Here is a 26,403-nt window from a genome sequence, read left to right as displayed (position 1 = left end):
CAAAAATGACAGAATGATCTCTCTTCGTTTCCAAGGCAAACCACTATTCTCAGTCTCCCTATAATTTTTCTTAAGTGGTATTTTTGAAATGGAAGTTTCACTATATTTTCTCTCCCATGGATTAAACAACATTCAGTAGTTCCAGCTGGGGTTCTCTGGTTCCTTGCTGTTTTTGTGTGTTGATTTAGAGAAATGCTTGCTTCTCTCAGTTTTTTCTCTTTATTCCTTTGTGTCAGGTCTATATCCATGTTAGATAGATTCCCCAGCTACATAGTGAATGAGTTTCTGTACTATCCTATGTAAAAGTTTTTCAAGGTCATTCTTTCTTATTCTAAAATAACAACTGTTTTTAGTGGATATCTACTCTGTTCTTTGCCTAAATGAGCAACCTTCTTCTTCTGGTAAATGTATCTTTTTCTTGCGATAAGTATGTGAAATGATTAGCAGATGACATGTAGATCCTACCTCTCTGAACACTGCTGGTTTTTCAAAGGTTGGGCTCTGAACCAAGTCATAATGACATATCTCCAAACCACAGTTGAATGCTGCAAGTATGTCTCTGACCACAAAGGTCCAAATCTGAGCTTCTCCCCAGGATGTTAGACTTTGGAATAGAAAAACCAAGCCTAAGTCCTTTTTGGAGTGTGATGTGTAGAAATTACTAGCAATCATATTTCCTCCTGCTGGAAATTGAATCTGGGATAATTTTTAAGAAGATATGGTAGAGAAGAAGATGTAGTATTTAGATTTGGCAGTGTTCAAGTTCTTGATTCTGTCTGTCTTGGAGATTCAGCCTCTGCAGTCAGTTTGATTACTAGCTGAGCTGTTAAATAAGCCAGTACACCCATCCTCTTGCATAAGCTTAAGTTGTGATTATGTCATTTATAGTCAAAAAAGTATTGAAAAGGACATCTTTGATTGTAAGTGATTCTTTCAATTACTTATGATGTGAAATACCTATTTTCTTATTTCTTTAAGAAAATATTTGTCAATAAAATAGAAATATGCTCATTATGTTAGATTTATATGGATATTAGAGATTAAAGAAGAAATTACCCATAAAAATTACCATCTGAATATAATTATGAGTAATGTACTGGCATATTTATTTCCAGTAGTTTTCTATGCCTACATAAATATACATTTACACAATTGTGATTTTGTGGTCTCTACATTGTTAGCCTGGCTTATTCAGAGAATTTTGAGAATTCTTTTACATCATTAAATATTGTAACACAAAACAATTTAAAATGCATACATAAAATTGCATTATATAACTATATCGTAATTATATTTTTTATTCTTCTGTTGGTCAATTAAAATTATGTTAAATTTTTTGCTGTGCTTTGAAAATTCTTTTCTATACCCCTGTCTGTATTGAATATTACTTCTTTTATAGATTGATATATTCAGAATTAGTAGGATTTAACAATATTTAAACTCTTTATTCATATAATCATCTCTCATAAAAGATTGGTACTGTGTGGAAAAGAATCCGCTTGCCAGTGCAGGAGATGTGTGTTCAGTCCCTGGGTCAGGAAGGGACTGTGTCATCTATGTCACCACAGAGCACCATGGTAAGCTCCCTGTGCTATACAACAGGCTCCCACTAGCCATCTGTTTCACACATGGTAGTGTATATACGTCAGTCCCAGTCTCCAAGATCATGCCACCTCTCTTCCTCCCCCACCCTGTGTCCATGTGTCTGTTCTTGTGTCTCTGTCTCTATTCCTGCCTGACAAATAGGTTCATCTGTACCATTTTTTTTATTCCAAATATATACATTATTATATAATATTTGTTTTTCTCTTTCTTTCTTACTTCATACTGTATGACAGATTATAGATCCATCTATGTCTCTACAAATGATCTAGCTTCATTCCTTTTTACAGTTGAGTAATATGCTATCGCACGTATGTACCAGATTTTCTTTATCTATTCGTCAGTGGTCATTTAGTTTGTTTCCATGTACTGGCTATTGTAAATGGTGCTGCAAAAACAATGGGATGCTTGTGTCTTTTTGAACTATGATTTTTTCAGGGTATATGCCCAGTAGTGGATTGCTGGGTCATATGATAGTTATATTTTTAGTTTCTTAAGGAACCTCCATAGTGGCTGTATCAATTTGTATTCCCAGCAACAGTGCAAGAAGGTTTCCCCTTTTCTACATCCACTCCAACATTTATTGTTTATGGATTTTTTGATGATGGTCATTTTGACATATGTGAGATGATACCTCATTGTAGTTTTGATCTACATTTCTCTAACAATTAGTGAAGCTGAGCACCTTTCATGTTCCTTTTGTCATCTGTACATCTATTTAGATCTGCCACCCATTTTATTCAGTTCAGTTTAGTTCAGTTCAGTCACTCAGTCGTGTCCAGCTCTTTGCGACCCCTAGAACTGCAGGACGCCAGGTCTCCCTATCCATCACCAACTCCCAGAGTTCACCCAAACCCATGTCCACTGAGTCAGTGATGCCATCCAACCATCTCATCATATGTTGTCCCCTTCTCCTCCTACCCTCAATCTTTCCCAGCATCGGGGTCTTTTCAAATGAGTCAGCTCTTTACATCAGGTGGCCAAAGTATTGGAGTTTCAGCCTCAACATCAGTCCTTCCAATGAACACCCAGGACTGATCTCCTTTAGGATGGACTGGTTGGATCTCCTTGCAGTCCAAGGGACTCTCAAGAGTCTTCTCCAACACCACAGTTCAAAATCATCAGTTCTTTGGCACTCAGCCTTCTTTATAGTCCAACTCTCACATCCATACATGACTACTGGAAAAACCGTAGCCTTGACTACACGGAATTTTGTTGACAAAGTAATGTCTCTGCTTTTTAGTATGCTGTCTAGGTTGGTCATAACTTTCCTTCCAAGGAGTAAGCGTCTTTTAATTTCATGGCTGCAATCACCATCTGCAGTGATTTTGAAGCCCCCCAAAATAAAGTAAGCCACAGTTTCCACTGTTTCCCCATCTATTTCCCATGAAGTGATGGGACCAGATGCCATGATCTTAGTTTTCTGAATATTGAGCTTTAAACCAAATTTTTCACTCCCTTCTTTCACTTTCATCAAAAGGCTCTTTAGTTCTTCTTCACTTTTGCCATAAGGGTGGTGTCATCTGCATATCTGAAGTTGTTGATATTTTTCCTGGCAATCTTGATTCCAGCTTGTGCTTCTTCCAGCCCCACGTTTCTCATGATGTACTCTGCATATAAGTTAAATAAGAAGGGTGATAATATACAGCCTTGACGTACTCCTTTTCCTATTTGTAAAAGTAGTTGTTCCATGTCCGGTTCTAACTGTTACTTCCTGACCTGCGTACAGGTTTCTCAAGAGGCAGGTCAGGTGGTCTCTTGGTCCCATAAATTTTCCACCGTTTATTGTGATCCATGCAGTCAAAGTCTTTGGCATAGTCAATAAAGCAGAAATAGATGTTTTTCTGGAACTCTCTTGCTTTTTGGATGATACAGTGGATATTGGCAATTTGATCTCTGGCTCCTCTCCCTTTTCTAAATCCAACTTCAACATCTGGAAATTCATGGTTCACATATTGCTGAAGCCTGGCTTGGAGAATTTTGAACATTGCTTTGCTAGCATGTGAGATGAGTGCAATTGTGTGGTAGTTTGAGCATTCTTTGGCACTGCCTTTCTTTGGGATTGGAATGAAATTGACCTTTCCCAGTCCTGTGGCCACTGCTGAGTTTTCCAAATTTGCTGGCATATTGCATGTAGCACTTTCACAGCATCATCTTTTAGGATTTGAAATAGCTCAACTGGATTTCCCTCACCTCCATTAGCTTTGTTCATAGTGATGCTTCCTAAGGCCCATTTGACTTCACATTCCAGGATGTCTGGCTCTAGGTGAGTGATCAAACCATCGTGATTATCTGGATCGTGAAGATCTTTTTTGTACAGTTTTTCTATGTATTCTTGCCACCTCTTCTTAATATCTTCTGCTTCTGTTAGGTCCATACCATTTCTGTCCTTTATTGGGCGCATTTTTGCATGAAATATTCCCTTGGTATCTCTAATTTTCTTGAAGAGATCTCTAGTTTTCCCCATTCTGTTGTTGTCCTCTATTTCTTTGCATTGATCACTGAGGAGGGCTTTCTTATCTCTCCTTGCTATTCTTTGGAACTCTGCATTCAGATCCTTATATCTTTTCTTTTCTCCTTTGCTTTTCACTTCTCTTACTTTCACAATTATTTGTAAGGCCTCCTCAGGCAGCCATTTTTCCTTTTTGCATTTCTTTTTCTTGGGGATGGTCTTGATACCTGTCTCCTGTACAATGTCACGAAACCTCTGTCCATAGTTCATCAGGCACTCTCTCAGATCTACTCCTTTAAATCTATTTCTCACTACCACTGTATAATCGTAAGGAATTTGATTTAGGTCATACCTGAATAGTCTAGTGGTTTTCCCCACTTTCTTCAATTTAAGTCTGAATTTGGCAATAAGAAGTTCATGATCTGAGCCACAGTCAGCTCCTGGCCTTGTTTTTGCTGACTGTATAGAGCCTCTCCATTTTTGGCTGTAAAGAATATAATCAATCTGATTTCCGTGTTGACCATCTGGTGATGTCCATGTGTAGAGTCTTCTCTGGTGTTGTTGGAAGAGGGTGCTTGCTGTGACCAGTGCATTCTCTTGGCAAAACTCTATTAGCCTTTGCCCTGCTTCATTCTGTACTCCAAGGCCAAATTTCCCTGTTACTCCAGGTGTTTCTTGACTTCCTACTTTTTCATTCAAGCCCCCTATATTGAAAAGGACATCTTTTTTTGGGTGTTAGTTCTAGTAGGTCTTGTAGGTCTTCATAGAACTGTTTAACTTCAGCTTCTTCAGGGTTACTGGTCAGGGCATAAACTTGGATTACCGTGATATTGAATGGCTTGCCTTGGAAACGAAGAGAGATCATTCTGTCATTTTTGAGATTGCATCCAAGTACTGCCTTTCAAACTCTTTTGTTGACTATAATGGCTACTTCATTTCTTCTAAGGGATTCCTGCCCATAGTAGTAGATATAATGGTCATCTGAGTTAACTTCACCCATTCCAGTCCATTTTAGTTCGCTGATTCCTAGAATGTCAATGTTAACTCTTGCCATCTCCTGTTTGACCACTTCCAATTTGCCTTGACTCATGGACCTAATATTCCAGGTTCCTATGCAATATTGCTCTTTACAACATCAGACCTTGCTTCTATCACCAGTCACATCCACAACTGGGTGTTGTTTTTTCTTTGACTCCATCCCTTCATTCTTTCTGGTTAGATTGTTTGTTTTTTGGATATTGAGACACATGAACCATTTGTAAATTTTGGAGGCTAATCCCTTGCTTGTCTCATCATTTGCAAATATTAATATTTCCTCCCATTCTGAGGAATAATATATTACTTTCCAATACCAATTGTTATTCTCTGCTTGGCACATTTTGATGGATAAGAAAATTGGAAGTGGAGGATCAAGATGATAATCAACTTTTGTTTGAAGTATTTTGCATAGTAATTATATGGAGAATGAGTCAAGCATTTCTTAATTATTAAAAAAACAAGATAAAATGCTTACCACCCAGAGTTATTATAAATATTAAATAAAATAATTTATATAAAAATCCAACAGAAGTTGGAAAAATAGAAACTCCCACGTTAACTCTCTTTTTCCTTATTTATTTGGTATATAGCAACATGAAAAATCCCTAAATATTACCTAGTGCATAAAATTAATAGAAATCTAAGATGACATTTTTCTATTGTCATTGTGGGTATAGCTGAATTTCTTTATCATTAGAGTATTTAGGGCATCTTCCTGTAACTCACAAGCTGATGGCAGAGTTTCTTCATTGCTGCCTTCATCTCTTTGTTCCTGAATGTATAGATGACTGGATTCAGAAAAGGAGTGAGAACTACATCAGAGATAGCAAGAAATTTGTCCAGATGTGATGAAGGGAAAGGCCAGGTGTAGAAGAAAATTAATGGCCCAAAGAATAAGACCACCACAGTGACGTGAGCTGACAAGGTGGAGAGAGCCTTGGATATACTACCTGAGGAGTATTTCCAAACAGTGACCAGAATGAATATGTAGGAAATAATCAATATGAAGAAGAAACCCACAGAGATGAGTCCACTGTTGGCAGTGACCATGGACTCTAGTCTATAGGTCTCTGTGCAAGCAAGTTTAATGAGTTGTGGGAGGTCACAATAAAAGCTGTCCAGTACATTAGGACCACAGAAGGGCAAGTCTATGACAAAAGCCAGTTGGGCCACTGAGTGGATGAGGCCAAGGATCCAGGCAGCAGCCAAAGTCAAAGCGCACATTCGTGGGTTCATGATGGTCAGGTAGTGGAGAGGCTTGCATATGGCCACATACCTGTCAAAGGCCATGGCGATGAGCAGCACCATTTCTGTGCCCCCAATGGCATGAATAAAGAAGATCTGAGTTAGACAGCCCCCAAAAGAGATGACTTTGCATTTTCTGAAAAGGTCATAAATCATTTTGGGAGCAGTAGTAGAGCAAAACCCCATGTCAAGAAAGGAGAGGTTGGCCAGCAGAAAGTACATGGGGGAGTGCAAGCTAGTGTCAGCACTCACAGAGAACACAACAAGGAGGTTTCCCATCAGGCTTGCCATGTAGAACACAGAGAAAAAAAAGGCAAGAAGAAACTGGATCTCCCAGGAATTGGATACTCCCAGGAACACAAACTCAGACACCATGGAGTGGTTGGCTCCACCCATTGTCTCTGCATTCAGAGGTGACTCAATTTTACTTGAAAAAGAGTAGAAAAGAGATCAAATTTGAGAGTCAGTGATCGTATGAAAATACCGCCCTAATTCACAGAAGCGAAACACCTATAATATAAGCCCTTAAACTGTAGTTGCAGAAAATATGCAGTAATTATTTGCCACAAAGCACTGCTTCTTACTCCCCAGCCTCCCTAGGTTTTGATAAAAGGATTAAAATATTCTGCTGAATCAAAAGGGTTATGAGAGGAAGGATAGGAGTGCCCAGGAATACCATGAAGGGAGGTAAAAGAGGAAATAGAAATGAACTTATTGATTTTGCTCTCACAGTCTGTTACTCATGCCCATTGTTTTTGTTTGTTGTTCAGTGGCTAAGTCGTGTCTGACTCCTTGTGACCTCATGGACTGCAGGATGCCTACCTTCCCTGTCCTTCACTATCTCTTGGAGTTTGCTCAAACTCATGTCCATTGAGTTGATGATATCATCCAACCATCTCATCCTCTGTTGTCCACTTTTCCTCCTGCCCTCAATCTTGCCCAGCATCAGGGTCTTTTCCAATGAGTTGACTTTTTACATCAGGTGGCCAAAGTTTTGGAATTTCAGCTTTAGCATCAGTCCTTTCAATGAATATTCAGGGTTGATTTCCTTTAGGATTGACTGGTTTCTTCCAAGGAGCAAGCATCTTTTAATTTTATGGCTGCAGTCACAGTCTGCAGTGATTTTGGAGCCCGAGAAAATAAAATCTTCCACTGTTTCCATTTTTTACCCCATCTATTTGCATGATTTGATGGGAACAGATACCATGATCTTAGTTTTCTGAATGTTTTTAAGTCAGCGTTTTCACTCTCCTATTTCACTTTCCTTCAGTTCCTATTCACTTTCTACCATTAGGGTAGTGTCATCTGCATATCTGAGGTTATTGATATTTCTCTGGGCAGTCTTGAATCCAGCTTATGCTTCATCCATCCTGGCATTTCACATGATGTACTCTGCATATGGGTTAAATAAGGAGAGTGACAATATACAGCCTTGATGTACTCCTTTCCCAATTTTGAACCAGTCCATTGCTCCATGTCCAGTTCTAATTGTTGCTTCTTTGACCTGCATACAGATTTTTCAGGAGGCAGGTAAGGTGGTATGGTATTCCCAGCTCTTTAAGAATTTTCCACAGTTTATTGTGATCCACACAGTCAAAGGATTTAGCATAGTCAGTGAAGTGGAAGTAGATATTTTACTAGAATTCTGTTGTTTTTACTATTATCCAGTGGACATTGGCAGTTTGAGCTCTGGTTCTTCTACTGTTTCTAAACCCAGCTTGTGCATCTGGAAGTTCTAGTGCACATACTGTTGAAGCCTTGCTTGAAGGATTTTGAGTATTACCTTGCGAGCATATGAAATGACTGTCCTTGTGCGATAGTTTGAACATTCTTTGGCATTGCCCTTCTTTGGGATTGGAATGAAGACCAACCTTTCCAGTCCTGTGGCCATTGCTGAGTTTTCCAAATTTGATGGTATATAAAGTGCAGCACTTTAATAACATAATCTCTTAGGGTTTGAAGTAGCTCAGCTGAAATTCCATCATTTCTGCTATCTTTGTTCAGAGTAATGCTTCCTAATGCCGACTTTACTTCACACTTTACACTCTGGCTCTAGGTGAGTGACCGCACCATCGTACTTATTTGGAACGTAAAGACCTTTTTCATACAGTCCTTCTGTGTACTCTTGCCACCTCTTAATATCATCTGCTTCTGTTAAGTCCTTGCCGTTTCTATCCTTCATTGTGCCAATCTTTGCATGAACTGTTCCCTGGGAATCTCTAGTTTTCTTGAAGAGATTTTTAGCCTTTCCCATTCTGTTGTTTTCCTCTCTTTCTTTGTTTTTGTTCACTTAAGAAGTCTTTCTTATCTCTCTTTGCTATTCTTTGGAGCTCTGCATTTATTTGGAACTCTGTATATCTTTCCCTTTCCTTTGCCTTTTCTTGTCTTCTTTTCTCAGCTTTTTGTAAGGATTCCTCTGACAACCATTTTGCCTTCTTCATGATGGTGTTGGACCTCTTTGCACCTCTTTGCACTTTGTGATGGTTTTGCACCTCCTGTGCAGTGTTGTGAACCTCTGTCCATAGTTCTTCAGGCACTCTATCAGATCTAATCTCTTAAATCCCTTTGTCACTCCCACTGTAGTCCCACTGTATAAGGGAATTGATTTAGGTCATACCTGAATGGTCTAGTGGTTTTCCCTACTTTCTTCAATTTAAGTCTGAATTTTGCAATAAGGAGTTCATGATCTGAGCCCAGGTCAGCTCCGGGTCTTGGTTTTTCTCACTGCATCAAGCTTCTCCATCTTTGGCTGCAAAGTATATAATCAATTTGATTTCAGTATTGACCATCTGGTGATGTCCATGTGTAGAGTCATCTCTTGTGTTGCTGGAAGAGGGTGTTTGCTATGATTGGTGTATTCTCTCAGCACCTTGCTCTGCTTCATTCTGTACTCCAAGGCCAAACTTGTCTGTTACTCCAGTTATCTCTTGACTTCCTACTTTTGCATTTGAATCCCCTATGATGAAAAGAACATCTTTTTTGGTGTTAGTTCTAACAAGTCTTGTAGGTCTTCTTAGAACCATTCAACTTCAGCTTCTTCAGCATTAGTGGTTGGGGCCATAGGCTTGCATTACTGTGATATTGAATGGTTTGGCTTGGAAAGAAATTGAGATCGTTCTGTCATTTTTGAGATTGCACCAAAGTACTGCATATCAGAATCTTTTTGTTGACCATGAGGGCTACTCCATTTCTTCTAAGGGATTCTTGCCCACAGTAATAGATACAATGGTCATCTGAATTAAATTTGCCCATTCTCATCCATTTTAATTCACTAATTCCTAAAATGTTGATGTTCACTCTTGCCATCTCTTGTTTGACCACTTCCTATTTGCTTTGATTCAAGGACCTAACATTCCAATTTCCTATACATTATTGTTCTTTACAACATTGGCTTTCACTTTCACCATCAGACACATCCACAGCTGGCCATCATTTTCACTTTGGTTCAGCCTCTACTTTGGTTCAGCCTCTTCATTCTTTCTGTAGATATTTATCTACACTCTTCCCTGGTAGCATGTTGGACACCTACTGACCTGGGGGGCTCATCTTCTAGTTCATATCTGTTTGCCTTTTCAAAGGCAAGAAAATCTTATTGTTCTCAAGACAATAATACTGAAATGGTTTGCCACTTCCTTTTCCAGTGTACCATGTTTTGTTAGAACTCTCCACCATGACCCGTGGATTTCCCCAAACCTGACAATTCCGAGACATTTGTTTTTCTTACCCCCTGATTATCTTCTATATGTAATGCTTTAAGTTTCATTTTACTCTCTTATGTTTAGCCTCGCTGTTGCAGTTTTATCAAATCATAGTCACCTTTTCCTCAAGCCCTGATAAAACAATCTAGCTATTGTAGCTCAGCTCAGGCAGTATGAATGATCACAAGACTTGAGCTGTGAGAGCAAATAGCAGAGTTAGGACAAGCCAGAGAGAGATCTGTGAGGCAGACTCTAAGCATGGATGAGCTAATGCAATGTAGCAAATAAAATTCTATGTGATATTAGTAAATCATTGTCCATGTCATGTTCACTTAATAAAAAGTGTTTCATAACTTTATTGTTGCTACTCATCATATTTATGAAGATTTCATAAAATTGCAAGTAGTTGCAATACAAAAAGCAGTTATTACAATGCAACATTGTTCATCAGCGTCTCTTGAAAAACCCAGTATAATTACTGGGCAACAATATTGCATGGGGAAATTGAATAATTATTAGTTCAGTTCAGTTCAGTTGCTCAGTTGTGTCCAACTCTGCCACCCCATGGATTGAAGCATGCCAGGCATCCCTGTCCATCTGTTTTTCTAAATTGAGGCATAATTTACACACAATAAAATGCACAGATCTCAAGCACTCAGTTTTATAAGTCTTAGCAACATTAACTCCTTGAACTCAATTTCGCCATCTAGAAAATAAAAGAACTGAGTTGGTGACGCTAAAGCATCCTTTCAAGTCTAAGATTTCTGTGACCTTATAGCACAATGCCAGTCCAGTACATAACAAACCTGACTGTAACGATGGTATTTTCTGTGTTGAGTCCTACCATATTCACCTCTTTCCCCTCATCTGCAGTTGATTATAAATCCCATATTCCACAAAAAGCCATCCCTTTGTATTATATTAGTCTTTCTCTTCTCTAATTACTTTTGTCCCACTTACATGATTATTTAGCATATTATTGTAAATTTTCTATGTAATTTATTTTGCCCTTTATCATAACTATCTGTAATGAATCAGCAAACATTTTCTAGATAAATACTAAGCACAAGGCATTGTTCCAGGACATTATGGATTCCATCGATTATTAAAATATTCACTACCCTTAAGGCATTTACATTTTTTCACATACTAAAAATATAAACAATAAAAATTCTTACATGAAGAATGTCAAATAAGTAGCATGAGCATTGAGTTTTTGAGTTTTTGAGGCATAAAAGATACCCATGAGTCAGAGTGATCAGGGCTGTCTTCAGAAAGAAATCAAGATCTGTGATGCAGTTTAAGTTATGGATATAATTTATTTTGGTATATAAATTCATATCTGCCTCTTAAAAAATTACTGAGACATGATCAGAGAATATCTCCCAGTCTGAGGCATTGTTTAATAAGCTAGCTACAAAAATAATGATAACAAGCTGAAATAAAGTAAAAACAGTAGCTACCATGGGTAAGATACAACAACCACATCTTTACAGACACTATCTTGTTTCATATTTACAAAAGCCGCAAAAGTTACTATCAACTCCTTTTCACAGTGAAGGAAATTGAGACCACAAAGGAGAAAGCCATAGGGTAGAACAGTAAGTGGTGGAACTGGTATTAATTCCCTGTCTTCCTCTTAACCAGTACTATTCTCATGACTTTCTGATTATTTAACATACCTTACTCCGTTTCTGGATACCCTGTGCTTTCTTCTTAGAATCCTAGGCAGATCCTCGGTGAGAGATGGAAGCTTTGTCCTTAAGTGTTTACAAGCATTTGAGTTTCTTAAGCTGTTTCAAACACATTCATAATTCATGCTGGTTATTGAGATAACCATTGTAGAAAAAGGCAAATCTGTGTAATACCTGCATCTCAGAGCTCCTGGTTGAGTTCCCAGACTGCAGTTCTCGTCATCCACATGAACTCTTAGTTTCCCATAGAGGAGACTCTGCTCATGGTGCAGCCTCATTAACAGGGGAAATAGAGCTGCTCAGTGTCCACATTAAGAAATAAAGCCCAGCATTTCACCAAGTCAAATTCTACTCCCACCTACAAAACTGCCTCCTGCCTTTTCTAATTCCCTTTCTTGAATCTCAATTTTGGATAGCAATGAATAAAGAGAAAAAAAAGTAGTTTCAGTTTCCGACTGCATGTGCTCTTCTCATTTGTATTAATTCTTGCTCATTAAGCTCAACTGAAGCTGCTTCTATTGTGCAAAGTAGAAATTAATTGATCTCTTTACAAAATGATCCTGTCACCAGAAATGTCTTTTCAATACTGGCCTTTGGGAACTTCAACATTGTACACCAGTATCCTCAAGCTATTTCTATATTTGTCACCAACCTACTCATATAAAGACCTAACAAGACCTAACTCTGTTACAAAAGAATTAACCACCTTAAACTTTCCTTGGTTAAAACTAGCATTGCTTCATGTACAAATAGTTATAAAGTGCTATTATTATGAAAGATATGACTAATTGGCACACAGGAGAGTCCTGACCAAATAATACTGCAGAGATTTTGGACTGCCAGTGTTTCATTTAATCAAGGGAATTGTCACCCAGAATCCTGGCACACCAGCAGAGCAAGGTATGGGTTAATCACAAAAGGGAAGAAAAAGAAATCAGAAAAAGTTTTACCAGCTTTACAATAAATGCTAAAGGAACTTCTCTAGGTGGGAAACACAAGAAAAGAAAAAGACCTCCAAAAACGAACCCAAAATAATTAAGAAAATGGTAAAAGAAACATACATATTGATAATCACTGTAAATGTAAATGGATTAAATGCTCCAACCAAGACAGACTGACTGAATGGGTACAAAAACAAGACCTGTATCTATGCTGTCTACTGGAGACCCACTTTAGACGTAGGGACAAATAGAGAGAAAAAGTGAGGGAGTGGAAAAATATATTCCACGAGAATGGGAATCAAAAGAAAGCTGGAGTAGCAATACTCATAAAAGACAAAATAGACTTTAAAATAAAAAGACCGAATTCAATCATTTAATAAAATCTTTATAAATTAAAAAAATAAAATATTATTTTAAAGTTTTTTGATTCTTATGCTGATATATTTTCAAATATTATGATCTGAGCTCTTTGAATTACATGCATCAGAATTCAATAAAAGCAAATCTAAAATAACCTAGAAAAAAATGTAGAGTTTCAGATTTATGAGGAAAGGATTTAAAAATCTTTTGTGTATATATATATATGAGTATACTTGATATATTGAACTGCATACTTAAAAATGGCTGAGGTGGTAAATTTTTATGTTCTTTAAGCACAATTAAAATTTTAAAAATACATTTTAAAAGGAGCTTATTGACTCATTTTATTGGGATGTCCAGTAGTGGAGCCAGCCTCAGGGACTCTAGGGATCACTTATTTGCACACTTTTAGATTTTTCTCTGTCATTTACTCCATTTTTCTTGTTCCTTTCTCCCCCCGCTTTTTTTTCTCCCTTCTTTATTGACTGTCTCTTTGCAATCATGCTCAGTGGCTTCAGTCATGTCCTACTCTTTGCAGCTGTATGGACTGTAACCCTCCAGGCTCCTCTGTCCATGGATTCTCCAAGCAAGAATTTGAGGAGGAGCATTTCCCAAATGCAGGATGTGGGGTAGAGCCATCAGTGGAAGGAGAGAAGTGATTTAGGGCAGCCAAAAAGTTTTCACATATGATTTTTCTTATTGAAATAGAAGTTAATAACCACTGCTGTGGTGTTCTTCCTCCCCATCCTCACAGGTAAAATACTAGTTCTAAAATATTGATTTACCAGTCCCTCACACATGTTAATGACATTAACTCGTATATCATATTTGTGTTCAAAATGCTTCCCCTAATTTGTTATTTTCTTTCTAATTTTACTTATTATATTCTGCAACATTAAAGTTGTACTTTTTGTGATTTTAACTCCATCTAGCTTTTTTTTTTAATTATTTTTATTAGTTGGAGGCTAATTACTTCACAACATTGCAGTGGGTTTTGTCATACATTGACATGAATCAGCCATAGAGTTACATGTATTCCCCATCCCAATCCCCCCTCCAACCTCCCTCTCCACCCGATTCCACTGGGTCTTCCCAGTGCACCAGGCCCAAGCACTTGTCTCATGCATCCCACCTGGGCTGGTGATCTGTTTCACACTTGATAATGTACATGCTGTTCTCTCGAAACATCCCACCTTCGCCTTCTCCCACAGAGTCCAAAAGTCAGTTTTGTACATCTGTGTCTCTTTTTCTGTTTTGCATATGGTGTTATCATTACCATCTTTCTAAATTCCATATATATGTGTTAGTATGCTGTAATGATCTTTATCTTTCTGGCTTACTTCACTCTGTATAATGGGCTCCAGTTTAATCCATCTCATTAGAACTGATTCAAATGAATTCTTTTTAACAGCTGAGTAATATTCCATGGTGTATATGTACCATAGCTTCCTTATCCATTCATCTGCTGATAGGCATCTAGGTTGCTTCCATGTCCTGGCTATTATAAACAGTGTTGCGATGAACATTGGGGTGCATGTGTCTCTTTCAGATCTGGTTTCTTCTGTGTATGCCCAGGAGTGGTATTGCTGGGTCATATGGCAGTTCTATTTCCAGTTTTTAAAGAAATCTCCACACTGTTTTCCATAGTGGCTGTACTAGTTTGCATTCTCACCAACAGTGTAAGAGGGTTCCCTTTTCTCCACACCCTCTCCAGCATTTATTGCTTGTAGACTTTTGGATAGCAGCCATCCTGACTGGCGTGTAATGGTACCTTATTGTGGTTTGGATTTGCATTTCTCTGATAATGAGTGATGTTGAGCACCTTTTCATGTGTGTGTTAGCCATCTGTATGTCTTCTTTGGAGAAATGTCTATTTAGTTCTTTGGCCCATTTTTTGATTGGGTCATTTATTTTTCTGGAATTGAGCTGTAGGAGTTGCTTGTATATTTTTGAGATTAATCCTTTGTCTGTTTCTTCATTTGCTATTATTTTCTCCCAATCTGAGGGCTGTCTTTTCACCTTACTTATAGTTTCCTTTGTTGTGCAAAAGTTTTTAAGTTTCATTAGGTCCCATTTGTTTATTTTTGCTTTTATTTCCAATATTCTGGGAGGTGGGTCATAGAGGATCCTGCTGTGATTTATGTCGGAGAGTGTTTTGCCTATGTTCTCCTCTAGGAGTTTTATAGTTTCTGGTCTTTCATTTAGATCTTTAATCCATTTTGAGTTTATTTTTGTGTATGGTGTTAGAAAGTGTTCTAGTTTCATTCTTTTACAAGTGGTTGACCAGTTTTCCCAGCACCACTTGTTAAAGAGATTGTCTTTTTTCCATTGTATATCCTTGCCTCCTTTGTCGAAGATAAGGTGTCTGTAGGTTTGTGAATTTATCTCTGGGCTTTCTGTTTTTTCCATTGATCTATATTTCTATCTTTGTGCCAGTACCATACTGTCTTGATGACTGTGACTTTGTAGTAGAGTCTGAAGTCAGGTAGGTTGATTCCTCCAGTTCCATTCTTCTTTCTCAAGATTACTTTGGCTATTCAAGGTTTTTTGTATTTCCATACAAATTGTGAAATTATTTGTTCTAGTTCTGTGAAAAATGCCATTGGTAGCTTTATAGGGATTGCATTGAATCTATAGGTTGCTTTGGGTAGTATAGTCATTTTGACAATATTGATTCTTCCAATCCATGAACACGGTATGTTTCTCCATCTGTTTGTATCCTCTTTGATTTCTTTCATCAGTGTTTTATAGTTTTCTATGCATAGGTCTTTTGTTTCTTTAGGTAGATGTACTCCTAAGTATTTTATTCTTTTTGTTGCAATGGTGAATGTTATTGTTTCCTTAATTTCTCTTTCTGTTGTCTCATTATTAGTGTATAGGAATGCAAGGGATTTCTGTGTGTTAATTTTATATTCTGCAACTTTACTGTATTCATTGATTAGTTCTAGTAATTTTCTGGTAGAATCTTTAGGCTTTTCTATGTAGAGGATCATGTCATCTGCAAACAGCGAGAGTTTCACTTCTTCTTTTCCTATCTGGATTCCTTTTACTTCTTTTTCTGCTCTGATTGCTGTGGCCAAAACTTCCAACACTATGTTGAATAGTAATGGTGAGAGTGGCACCCTTGTCTTGTTCCTGATTTCAGGGAAATGCTTTCAATTTTTCACCATTGAGGGTAATGGTTGCTGTGGGTTTGTCATATATAGCTTTTATTCTGTTGAGGTATGTTCCTTCTATTCCTGCTTTCTGGAGAGTTTTAAGCATAAATGAGTGTTGAATTTTGTCAAAGGCTTTCTCTGCATCTATTGAGATAATCATATGTTTTTTGTCTTTCAATTTGTTAATGGGGTGTATTACATTGATTGATTTGTGGATATTAAAGAATCCTTGCATTCCTGGGATAAAGCCCACTTGGTCATGGTGTATGATCCTTTTTCTACCTCAGAACACCTCTATTTCCTCCTTTCCCCTTCTCTTCCCAATCCAATTCTGTGAATCTCTGTGGGTGTTCTGGGCTATGGAGAACACTCTGGTAACAGACAACTGCATAGATTGGTCTCTCTCCTCTTGAGTCCCCCTTTTTCTCCTCCTGCTCATCTCTATCTCCCTCCTCCCTCTCCTCTTCTTCATGTAACTCTGTGAACCTCTCTGGGTGTCCCTCAAGGGGGAGAATCTTTCGCCATTAACCTAGAAGTTTTATTAGCAGTGCTGTATAGTAGGAGAAGTCTTGGACTATTGGAAGAATAAAACTGAAATCCAGAGGCAGGAGACTTAAGCCCAAAACCTGAGAACACCAGAGAACTCCTGACTACATGGAGCTTTAAGTAATAAGAGATCGTCCAAAAGCCTCCATACTTACACTGAAACCAACCACCACCCAAGAGCCAATAAGTTTTTGAGCAAGACATACCACGCAAATTCTCCAGCAACGCAGGAACATAGACCTGAACGCCAACACACAGGCTGCCCAAGGTCACACCTAACACATAGACCCATCTCAAAACTCACTACTGGACACTCCATTGCACTCCAGAGAGAAGAAATCAAGTTCCACGCACCAGAACACCGACGCAAGCTTCCCTAACCAGGAAACCTTGACAAGCCAATCGTCCAACCCCACCCACTGGGTAAAACCTCCACAATAAAAAGGAATCACAGACTTCCAGAATACAGAAAGCCCACTCCAGACACAGCAATCTAAAAAAATCCATCTAGCTTTTAAATTGTGACTTCATAGTTTTATTCTCTGGAAGTCCTTTTCCGTTCCAATACCTAGTGAATATTCAGGAACATGTGTTTCTGAAATATTTATCCACCTGAATTTCTTTTATGCAAATAATAGGAGAGGATCTAAGTTTTTCAGATTTGCTTATTAATTTTTTAAGCACCTTTCAGTGAATAATCATTTCCTTTCTGGTTTGTAGCAATTTATATTATATTGTTATGTAAAATATAGTCCTTGTCTCTCAGACCCACATGTAACATGTCTTTGGACATTGTCTCCTGGATGCTTCATATGCCTTTTGAATTAACAGATTCAAAACAGTATTCATTATCATAACTGAAGACCAAGTCCTTCACTATCGTCTATTCAGTCTTAAAAATAAGAAACCCAGGAGTGATTCTTTCACTCTCACATTCTTCCTGTCCCTCTTCTATTCTCTCTCTCTGTTTTTCTCTCAATTTGTTACTCATGAAGCAAACATCTTGTGCCTACTAAGTGCTTTAGGTGTTATTGTAGACTTTTGGGATGAATCAGTAAATAATGGAGCAATTTGTTTTGTTGTGAAGCTTATATTCTAGTGGAGCTATTCAGACAATAAGTAATAGGCAAAGCAAACAAATTTTGTAGTAAGTTGAGAATAAATAAGTACAGTAGTAATATAATAGAGTAGGTTAAGATGGATCTGAGACATCAGACTGAGGGGAGGGAGTTGCATTTCTTAGAAGGGTGGATTAGGTAGGGATCATTGGGAGGTGTCATTGAGCAAAAGCTTGATACAGATGAGTGAGTTAGTAGTGCAGATATCATAGGGAAAGTCAACCACCCCATCAGAGATATAGCCAATATAAAGGCTTGTGTTCTCAGGAAAGATCAAGATGTCTACTGTGTCTTTGTCAGTATAAAAAAGTGGGAGCCTAGTAGACTACTCAAGGAGGTAAAGGGAAGCAAATTTAGGGGGTTTCTGTAGACCACTGTAAAGACTTTGGCTTTTACTGTATGGAAGAGGGGGTCCTGTGGAGGGTTCTGAGAAAAGAGGTGATATGATATCACTTATATTTATAATTATTTTTAAGTCTGGTTGTCCTGCTGAGAATAGCTTAGGAAAGGGTGGTGTAGTGGTGTCAGCAGTGATGTTAGGAGTCTATTGCAGAATTTAAGGGAAGAGGAAGATGGTGGCTTGGGTAACAGTAAAGATGCTAAGATGTTAGTGGTGAGATTTTGAAGCGTTGGTGTTTAGTCATTAAGTCGTGCCAAACTCATTTGTGACCCCATGGACTGTAGCACACCATAGTCCTCTGTACATGGTACTTCTTAGGCAAGAATAGTGGATAGGGTTGTCATTTCCTTCTCCAGGGAATAGTCCCCACCCAGGGATTGAACCCACATCTCCTTCTTTGGCAGGTGGATTCTTTGCTACTGAGCCACCAGGAAAGTCCCTTTGGAAGATTAGCAAATGGGATTTTTTAATTGAAGGAATAGTGGATGTAAGAGAAATGATTCCAAGTTTTTGACTTAAGCAACTGCAAGGATGAATTTGTCATCACTTAAGATGAAGGTTGAGCTGTTTCAAATCCTAAAGGATGATATTGTGAAAGTGCTGCATGCAATATGCCAACAAATTTGGAAAACTCAGCAGTGGCCACAGGACTGGAAAAGGTCAGTTTTCATTCCAATCCCAAAGAAAAGTAATGCCAAAGAATGTTCAAACTACCACACAATTGCACTCATCTCACACACTAGTAAAGTAATGCTCAAAATTCTCCAAGCCAGGCTTCAGCAATATGTGAACCATGAGCTTCCAGATGTTCAAGCTGGTTTTAGAAAAGGCAGAGGAACCAGAGATCCAATTGCCAACTTTCGCTGGATCATCAAAAAAGCAAGAGAGTTCTAGAAAAACATCTATTTCTGCTTTATTGACTATGCCAAAGCCTTTGACTGTGTGGATCACAATAAACTGTGGAAAACCAGACCATGTGACCTGCCTCTTGAGAAACCTGTATGCAGGTCAGGAAGCAACAGTTAGAACTGGACATGGAACAACAGACTGGTTCCAAATAGGAAAAGGAGTACGTCAAGACTGTATATTGTCCTTCTGCTTATTTAACTTATATGCAGAGTACATCATGAGAAACGCTGGGCTAGATGAAGCACAGGCTGGAATCAAGATTGCTGGGAGAAATACCAATAACCTCAGATATGCAGATGACACCACCCTTATGGCAGAAAGTGAAGAGGAACTAAAAAGCCTCTTGGTAAAAGTGAAAGAGGAGAGTGAAAAAATTGGCTTAAAGCTTAACGTTCAGAAAACTAAGATCATGGCATCTGGTCCCATCACTTCATGGGAAATAGATGGGGAAACATTGGAAACAGTGGCTGACTTTATTTTGGGGGGCTCCAAAATCACTGTAGATGGTGATTGCAGCCATGAAATTAAAAGAGGCTTACTCCTTGGAAGGAAAGTTATGACCAACCTAGTTAGCATATTAAAAAGCAGAGACATGACTTTGCCAACAAAGGTCCGTCTAGTCAAGGCTATAATTTTTCCAGTGGTCATGTATGGATGTGACAGTTCGACTGTGAAGAAAGCTGAGTGCTGAAGAATTGATGCTTTTGAACTGTGGTGTTGGAGGAGACTCTTGAGAGTCCCTTGGACTGCAAGGAGATCCATCCAGTCCACCCTAAAGGAGATCAGTCCTGGGTGTTCATTGGAAGGACTGATGTTGAAGCTGAAACTCTAATACTTTGGCCACCTCTTGCAAAGAGTTGACTCATTGGAAAAGACCCTGATGCTGGGAGGGATTGAGGGCAGGAGGAGAAGGGGACGACAGAGGATGAGATGGCTGAATGACATCACCGACTCGATGGACATGTGTTTGGGTAAACTCCAGAAGTTTGTGATGGACAGGGAGGCCTGGCATGCTGCGATTCATGGGGTCACAACGAGTCGGACACGACTGAGTGACTGAACTGAACTGAACTGAAGATGAAGGTGTAGGTAAGAGAAGAAACTCAGTTTAGTACTCTTTGCATCTAATACATTTATAGTTTGTGCAAGTGAAAATGTGAAGTAGGCATCTGAATAAACAATTCTCATTGACCTAGTAGAAATCTGAGCAAGAGACTGACACATAAGTGTTATTTAAAGATGTGATACTAGGTAAGATAACCTAGAGCATGAATATAGATAGAAAAGACACGAAGTTAAAGACATGAGCCCTGATATCCTCTAACATTAAGAGTTCAGAGAGAATATGAATAATGATTAGTAAGACCAGGAAGGAGATATTGGATAAATAGAAGAAAAGCCAGGATTGTGTAGTGCCTGGTAAACCAAATGAATAAAATATGAAGATTGCAATAAATACCTAGGTTTAAAAATGAGACTAAGAGCAATTCATTAGATTTAAATATGGAGATCATTAGATAGTGGAAAAACAAGCGTTAGGGGAAATTTTTCATTGAAATGGATTATTTGAGAGAATGCAAAAGAAGAATTAGACAAAGAGAGCAGCAACAACTCTTTTGAGGAATTTTTCTGTAAAGGTTTTTAGAGAAATGGAAGTAGCAGAAAGGAAAGTCACATCAAAATTTTAGTAAGACAGCACCTGTAACACATGGTGAAAGCCATGGGGATACAATAAAGAGGGAAACATGGGTGATGGTGAACAGAGATGGAAAAGCTGGAGTAGTTCTTGTATGCACAAGAGAGAAGGGTTGTGTTAAGTGAGGTAGAGTTTGGTTAGATCCTAATTCCTTTGGCTTAGCAAGAAGAGAAGCTTGTCATATGCCATCTGAAGCTAGAATCCTGTATCTATTTTCAGAAGTGGTGTGGCAGCTAATTATCTTTGTTATAGTTGTTGCTTTTGCCTGATAATTTGATTTTGCCTTATAAAACAATGTGCATCATTGTACCTTTATTCTGGTGGAGGAGGTATGCTATAGAGAAGAACAAGAAAGAATATTTTTGGTTATGGTTTTAAAGATGAAGCTAAGCTTTATTGACTATATAATTTGGCTTAATACATAGATTGAAATTATGCTATGAAAACCTTACTCTGCAGTGCTGTTCTGAGGACTCAATAAAATGATATGCAAAAGGACTGGTTTCCAAAATCACTTTATTTTCATATTTTTAAATATTACTTTTTAAGAGAATGCTTAAAAATTTTGTCCTCAAGTCTTTAAAAATATTTTTCTGTGTTTTTCACATTCTTAAGATGAGTATGTACTACTGAAATTATCATAAAATAATTAAAAATGGGAAAGATCACTTTAAATTTTGCTGTGCAATGCATATTCAGGCACCATAAAATAAAGATTCGAAATAGTTCTAGAGTATGGCAGAAATTCTCTTCGTCATAAGAAAATGATAAACCTCTTATTTCCTCTCATTAACAGCTTCTTTGCTTGAACTATACTAGGAAAAACATCACAGGTGATAACTCCCCAGGCCAAGTGATTTCAGTCTCAGTAGCATCACTTGGTCTCTGCTCTCTGGGGCTGTAATTAGCTTTCACTCTTACTGTGACATCATTTTATACACAGAAGTGTTTGTGTCTATAATGATCCTGAGTAGGATCTGGTTGAATTTTGGATGGAGATATCTGAATCTTTAGCAGATGTCTTGGTTCCTTTGGCAAAACAGGTAGGTGAGGGTTATTTAAGTAGTACGAAAATCAGAGAGCAAAGTTTTCTGTGTTCTAAATTTAGAGAAGATTTGGGTGATATGATTAAAATGTTCTCAAGTCAGATCTGCTTTATTACAGCAGGCTCTTCATTGGACTTCTCCTTTTTTTTTTTTTTTTTTTGTCCCTTCATTCCAGTTTATCTGTCATACGAGAAATCAATACTTCTTTTTTTTTTAGCTCTGGTCTCATCATTAATTCCTTTTTTCTAAGTCTTTGCTCATCTCCATTAACTCTACTCCACCATCTTAAGTTCAAACTTAAGGTCAGGTAAAACTAGTCTCAACTTTCTTAATTTTCCACTGTTCTCTTAACTTCCATTCACCAGACAACTTGCATTCTTCACCATTATCCCAGAGCACCTTGAACTTGTCATTTCTCATAGTGTAGTATCAGCTTGAAATGATTGTTCAAACTCTATCTTCATGTATCATAGTATTTACTAGTGATAAAATCTCTTCAGTGCCCCATTTCCCATTTTGTCTTCTCTGATTACCATCGCTGTGGTTTTCTCCTTCCACATTGCTCAGGTATTTGTAAGTCTGTAACAGTTATCTTACTGGGCCTAATAGATTTATGTAAAATGTTAGATAGGTGTTGTCTTTCTAAACAAATCACAGAATCGTCAGTAAACATATAAAATAAATAAGAAGGGATGGTAGAACAGGAATTAAGAAATCTAGGACTACATTTGCTTGAGTTGCCATCTGCATCCATAACATTGCTTGATAAGCATATAAACTGCCTTTGTATTTTCCACATGTGCAGGGTTGCCAACAGCTATGGCTAAATGATGCCAAATGAATGTTGAAAAAGATAATAGTTTAGGAGCAAAATTCTTATTTCCTGAGAGGCACATATTTGTGGGTTTGCTTCTTCCTTCTAAGCAAATGTATGTGAATTTTTATATGATCAAACACAACCTATGAAAAATTCCATGAAGCATCCCTTCCCCCATACAGATGCAAATGAACCAGTGTTATCTGACGTGGTCAGAAAAGGCTTAAAAATAGTTCTTAAGAGAATTCATTCATGGCTTTGGCTGTAGGGAGAGGAGTGTTGGGGAAATGGTACAGTCTGACATTATGTCTCAGAGCATAAACTTCTTAGAAAACAAGCCCTTTGTCTTCACTTAGGAGTTCTTGGGAAATATTCCTCATAGAACCTTTCAAGCTACAGGAGACCAGTATGGACATGAAAACCTGACTTGACACTGGTTCCACTTAATTATTTTACTCTAATATACTCAGAATTAAAGATTTTTTTTTTTTTTTTTAATTCTTGGAAAAGTTAGCAGTTAAAGAATCTGCCTGCAATGAGGGAGACCTGGGTTCAATCCCTGGGTTGGGAAGATCCCCTGGAGAAGAGAATAGCTACCCATTCTAGTAGTCTGGCCTGGAGAATTCCATGGATTTCCTTTAAAGTGATTAGATTTCACTTTTAAAGTGAAAGTGATCGGAATTCCATGGATTTTTCTTTTAAAGTGAAAGCGACTTTCACTTTAATACTTGGAACTTAGAATTGGGACATATAGCTAGATGGTCCTTATTATGTATTTAGTTCAGTTTAGTTCATTTGCTCAGTCATATCCAACTCTCTGGGACCCCATGGACTGCAGCAATCCAGGCCTCCCTGTCCATCACCAATTCAGAGTTTACTCATACTCGTGTCCATTGAGTCAGTGGTGCCATCCAACCTTCTCATCCTTTGTCGTCCCATTCTACTCCCACCTTCAATCTTTCCCAGCATCAGGGTCTTTTCTAGTGTCAGTTCTTCGCATGAGGTGGCCAAAGTATTGGAGTTTCAGCTTCATCATCAGTCCTTCCAATGAATATTCAGGACTGATTTCCTTTAGGATGGACTGGTTGGATCTCCTAGCTGTCCAAGGGACTCTCAAGAGTCTTCTCCAACTCCACAGTTCAAAAGCATCAGTTCTTCAGTGCTCAGCTTTCTTTATAGTCCAACTCTGACATCCATACATGATTACTGGAAAAGCCATAGTTTTGACTAGATGGACCTTTGTTGGCAAAGTAACATCTCTGCTTTTTAATATGCTAACCAGGTTGGTCATAACTTTTCTTCCAAGAAGCAAGCATCTTTTAATTTCATGGCTGCAATCACCATCTGCAGTGATTTTGCAGCTACCCAAAATAAAGTCTGTCACTGTTTCCATTGTTACCCCATCTGTTTGCCTGGAAGTGATGGGACCTGATGCCATCATCTTAGTTTTCTGAATGTTGAGTTTTAAGCCATTTTTTTCACCCTTGTCTTTCACTTTCATCAAGCAGCTCTTTAGTTCTTCTTTGCTTTCTGCCATAAGTGTGATGTCATCTGCAAATCTAAGGTTATTGATATTTCTCCCAGCAATATTGGTTCCAACTTGTGCTTCATCCAGCCCAGCATTTCTCATGATGTACTCTGCATATAAATTACATAAGCAGGATGAAAATATACAACCTTGATGTACTCCTTTCTCTATTTGGAACCAGTCTGTTGTTCCATGTCCAGTTCTAAATGTTGCTTCTTGACCTGCATACAGATTTCTTAGGAGGGGGCAGGTCAGGTGGTCTCGTATTCCCATCTCTTGAAGAATTTTCCACAGTTTATTGTGATCCACACAGTCAAAGTCTTTGGCATAGTCAATAAAGCAGAAGTAGATGTTTTTCTGGAACTCTTTTGCTTTTTTGATGATCCAGTGGATGTTGGATATTTGATCTCTGGTTCCTCTGCTTTTTCTAAATCTAGCTTGAACATCTGGAAGTTCACGTTTCACATACTATTGCAGCCTGTCTTGGAGGATTTTGAGTATTACTTCACTAGTGTGTGAGATGAGTGCAATTGTGCATATTTGGACATTTTTGGCATTGTCTTTCTTTGGGATTGGAGTGTAAACTGACCTTTTCCAGTCCTGTGGCCACTGCTGAGTTTTCCAAATTTGCTGACATATTGAGTGCAGCACTTTCACAACATCATCTTTTAGGACCACTTATTGTGCTCCCACTTCTTATGGTAGGTGCTGCATTAGGTATATGTTACACATATCATACCAACTAGTTCCCACCATGCCCTACAAGGGAGATATTGTGAGGAAACAGGTTCAGCGAGGTTAAGTAATTTTCCATGCTGATGTAGCAAGTGAGTATTTTTAATCTGGATTTAAAAACAGTACTGATAGAAACCCAAGCTACTCACAGCTGTACTGTAGTCATCTCAAATCAGGATAGCAGTTGTGATTTACATTTGTATTGCATTGTAAAACATGATCTTTCTATTCATTATTCTCTGTGATATTTACAGAAATTGTGGGAGCCTGGCTAGGCAAGTACTGAAGGAGTTTGCCTTTTCAAACTGAATCACTTGCTTAGTGGTGGGAGCCAGATATATACTTTTATCTCAACTCTGGCACTAGTGGTGAAGAACCTGCCTGCCAATCCAGGACACATGAGAGATTCAGGTTCAGTCCCTGGGTTGGGAGGATCCCCTGGAGAGGGAAATGGAAATCCATTCCAGTAGAAGTGGAATTCCTGAGGAATTCCATGGACAGAAAAGCCTGGTGGGCTACAGTCCAAGGGGTCAAAAAGAGTTGGACACGACTGAGCGACTTTCATTCACTCACTCTGTCCTTTTACACTCTCTTTTTAAAACTCTTCCTTTTATCATCCTACTGCATATCTTTCCTAATTTCTCCCTTTCTGTGTCTTTCTTTTAATTTTTTTTTTCTATTTTCTCTGTTCTCTGTTCCTTTCCACCTCTCAGATTATTGCCAAACTTCATGAAATTGAGTGTTGTAAATTGAGAGAAAAGTTTCCTCCTATTCCACAGCAAGATATGTTTTAGAGTGTGGGGTTCCTCTAGATGGAGACTGTTAGTTGTAGTTGCTCTCCATTTTGAGATGAGAAACATTCTCTGCATTTGGAATTTATTTGAAAAGATGATGGAGAGAGGAGAACAGCAGAGCAATGGTTTCTGGAGTTTGTAGGGGTTACTAATCAACCTCTCATTATGAAAAAATACACTCACTTTCATACCTAGTTATAATCTTTGGATGATATGCAAATGAAAATTTTAAAACATTATCATTAATAGCAATAGATCCACAGGTTACAGACCAAGGTGTTAACATTCATATTTAAAAAGACATCACATTCCATCCTTTTCCTGAAATCCTTTACCTGTCTAGATGATACTGGTCCTTCCTTTGAATTTCTATTCTTTCCCCCTCATACATTCAAAAAATAATTTTCTCTACAGTTTGTATGGCACATATTGTATATTTCCTTATATTGTAACGATTATGTGTGCAATTTATGTCTTTCCAGTAGATTTATAGAATTTGTGACTTATAGAAGTTAGGAAAAAACACCCAGACCATTTATGGCCTGGAATTGTCAATAAAAACTTTATGAAATAATTAAAACTTTTATTAACTTTTTAGGAGAGCAAACATAGAGAGGCAGATTTGA

General features: G+C 38.1%; 1 protein-coding gene across 1 annotated transcript; it reads right to left on the bottom strand.

Annotated features, from left to right (window-relative positions):
* Positions 1-708: 708 nt before the first annotated feature.
* On the bottom strand, positions 709-6,733 carry LOC136172066 (olfactory receptor 4F3/4F16/4F29-like). The gene is made up of 2 exons (XM_065941185.1): positions 5,802-6,733; positions 709-772 (listed from the first exon to the last, which is right to left on the bottom strand). Exons 1-2 carry the CDS (start codon positions 6,731-6,733, stop codon positions 709-711), a joined length of 996 nt encoding a protein of 331 aa, XP_065797257.1.
* Positions 6,734-26,403: the final 19,670 nt, after the last annotated feature.

Source organism: Muntiacus reevesi, chromosome 7, assembly GCF_963930625.1.
Source record: "Muntiacus reevesi chromosome 7, mMunRee1.1, whole genome shotgun sequence".
Lineage (NCBI taxonomy): Eukaryota > Metazoa > Chordata > Mammalia > Artiodactyla > Cervidae > Muntiacus > Muntiacus reevesi.
The sequence above is the reverse complement of the archived record's forward strand: the minus strand, read 5'-3'. Positions and strand labels throughout refer to the sequence as shown.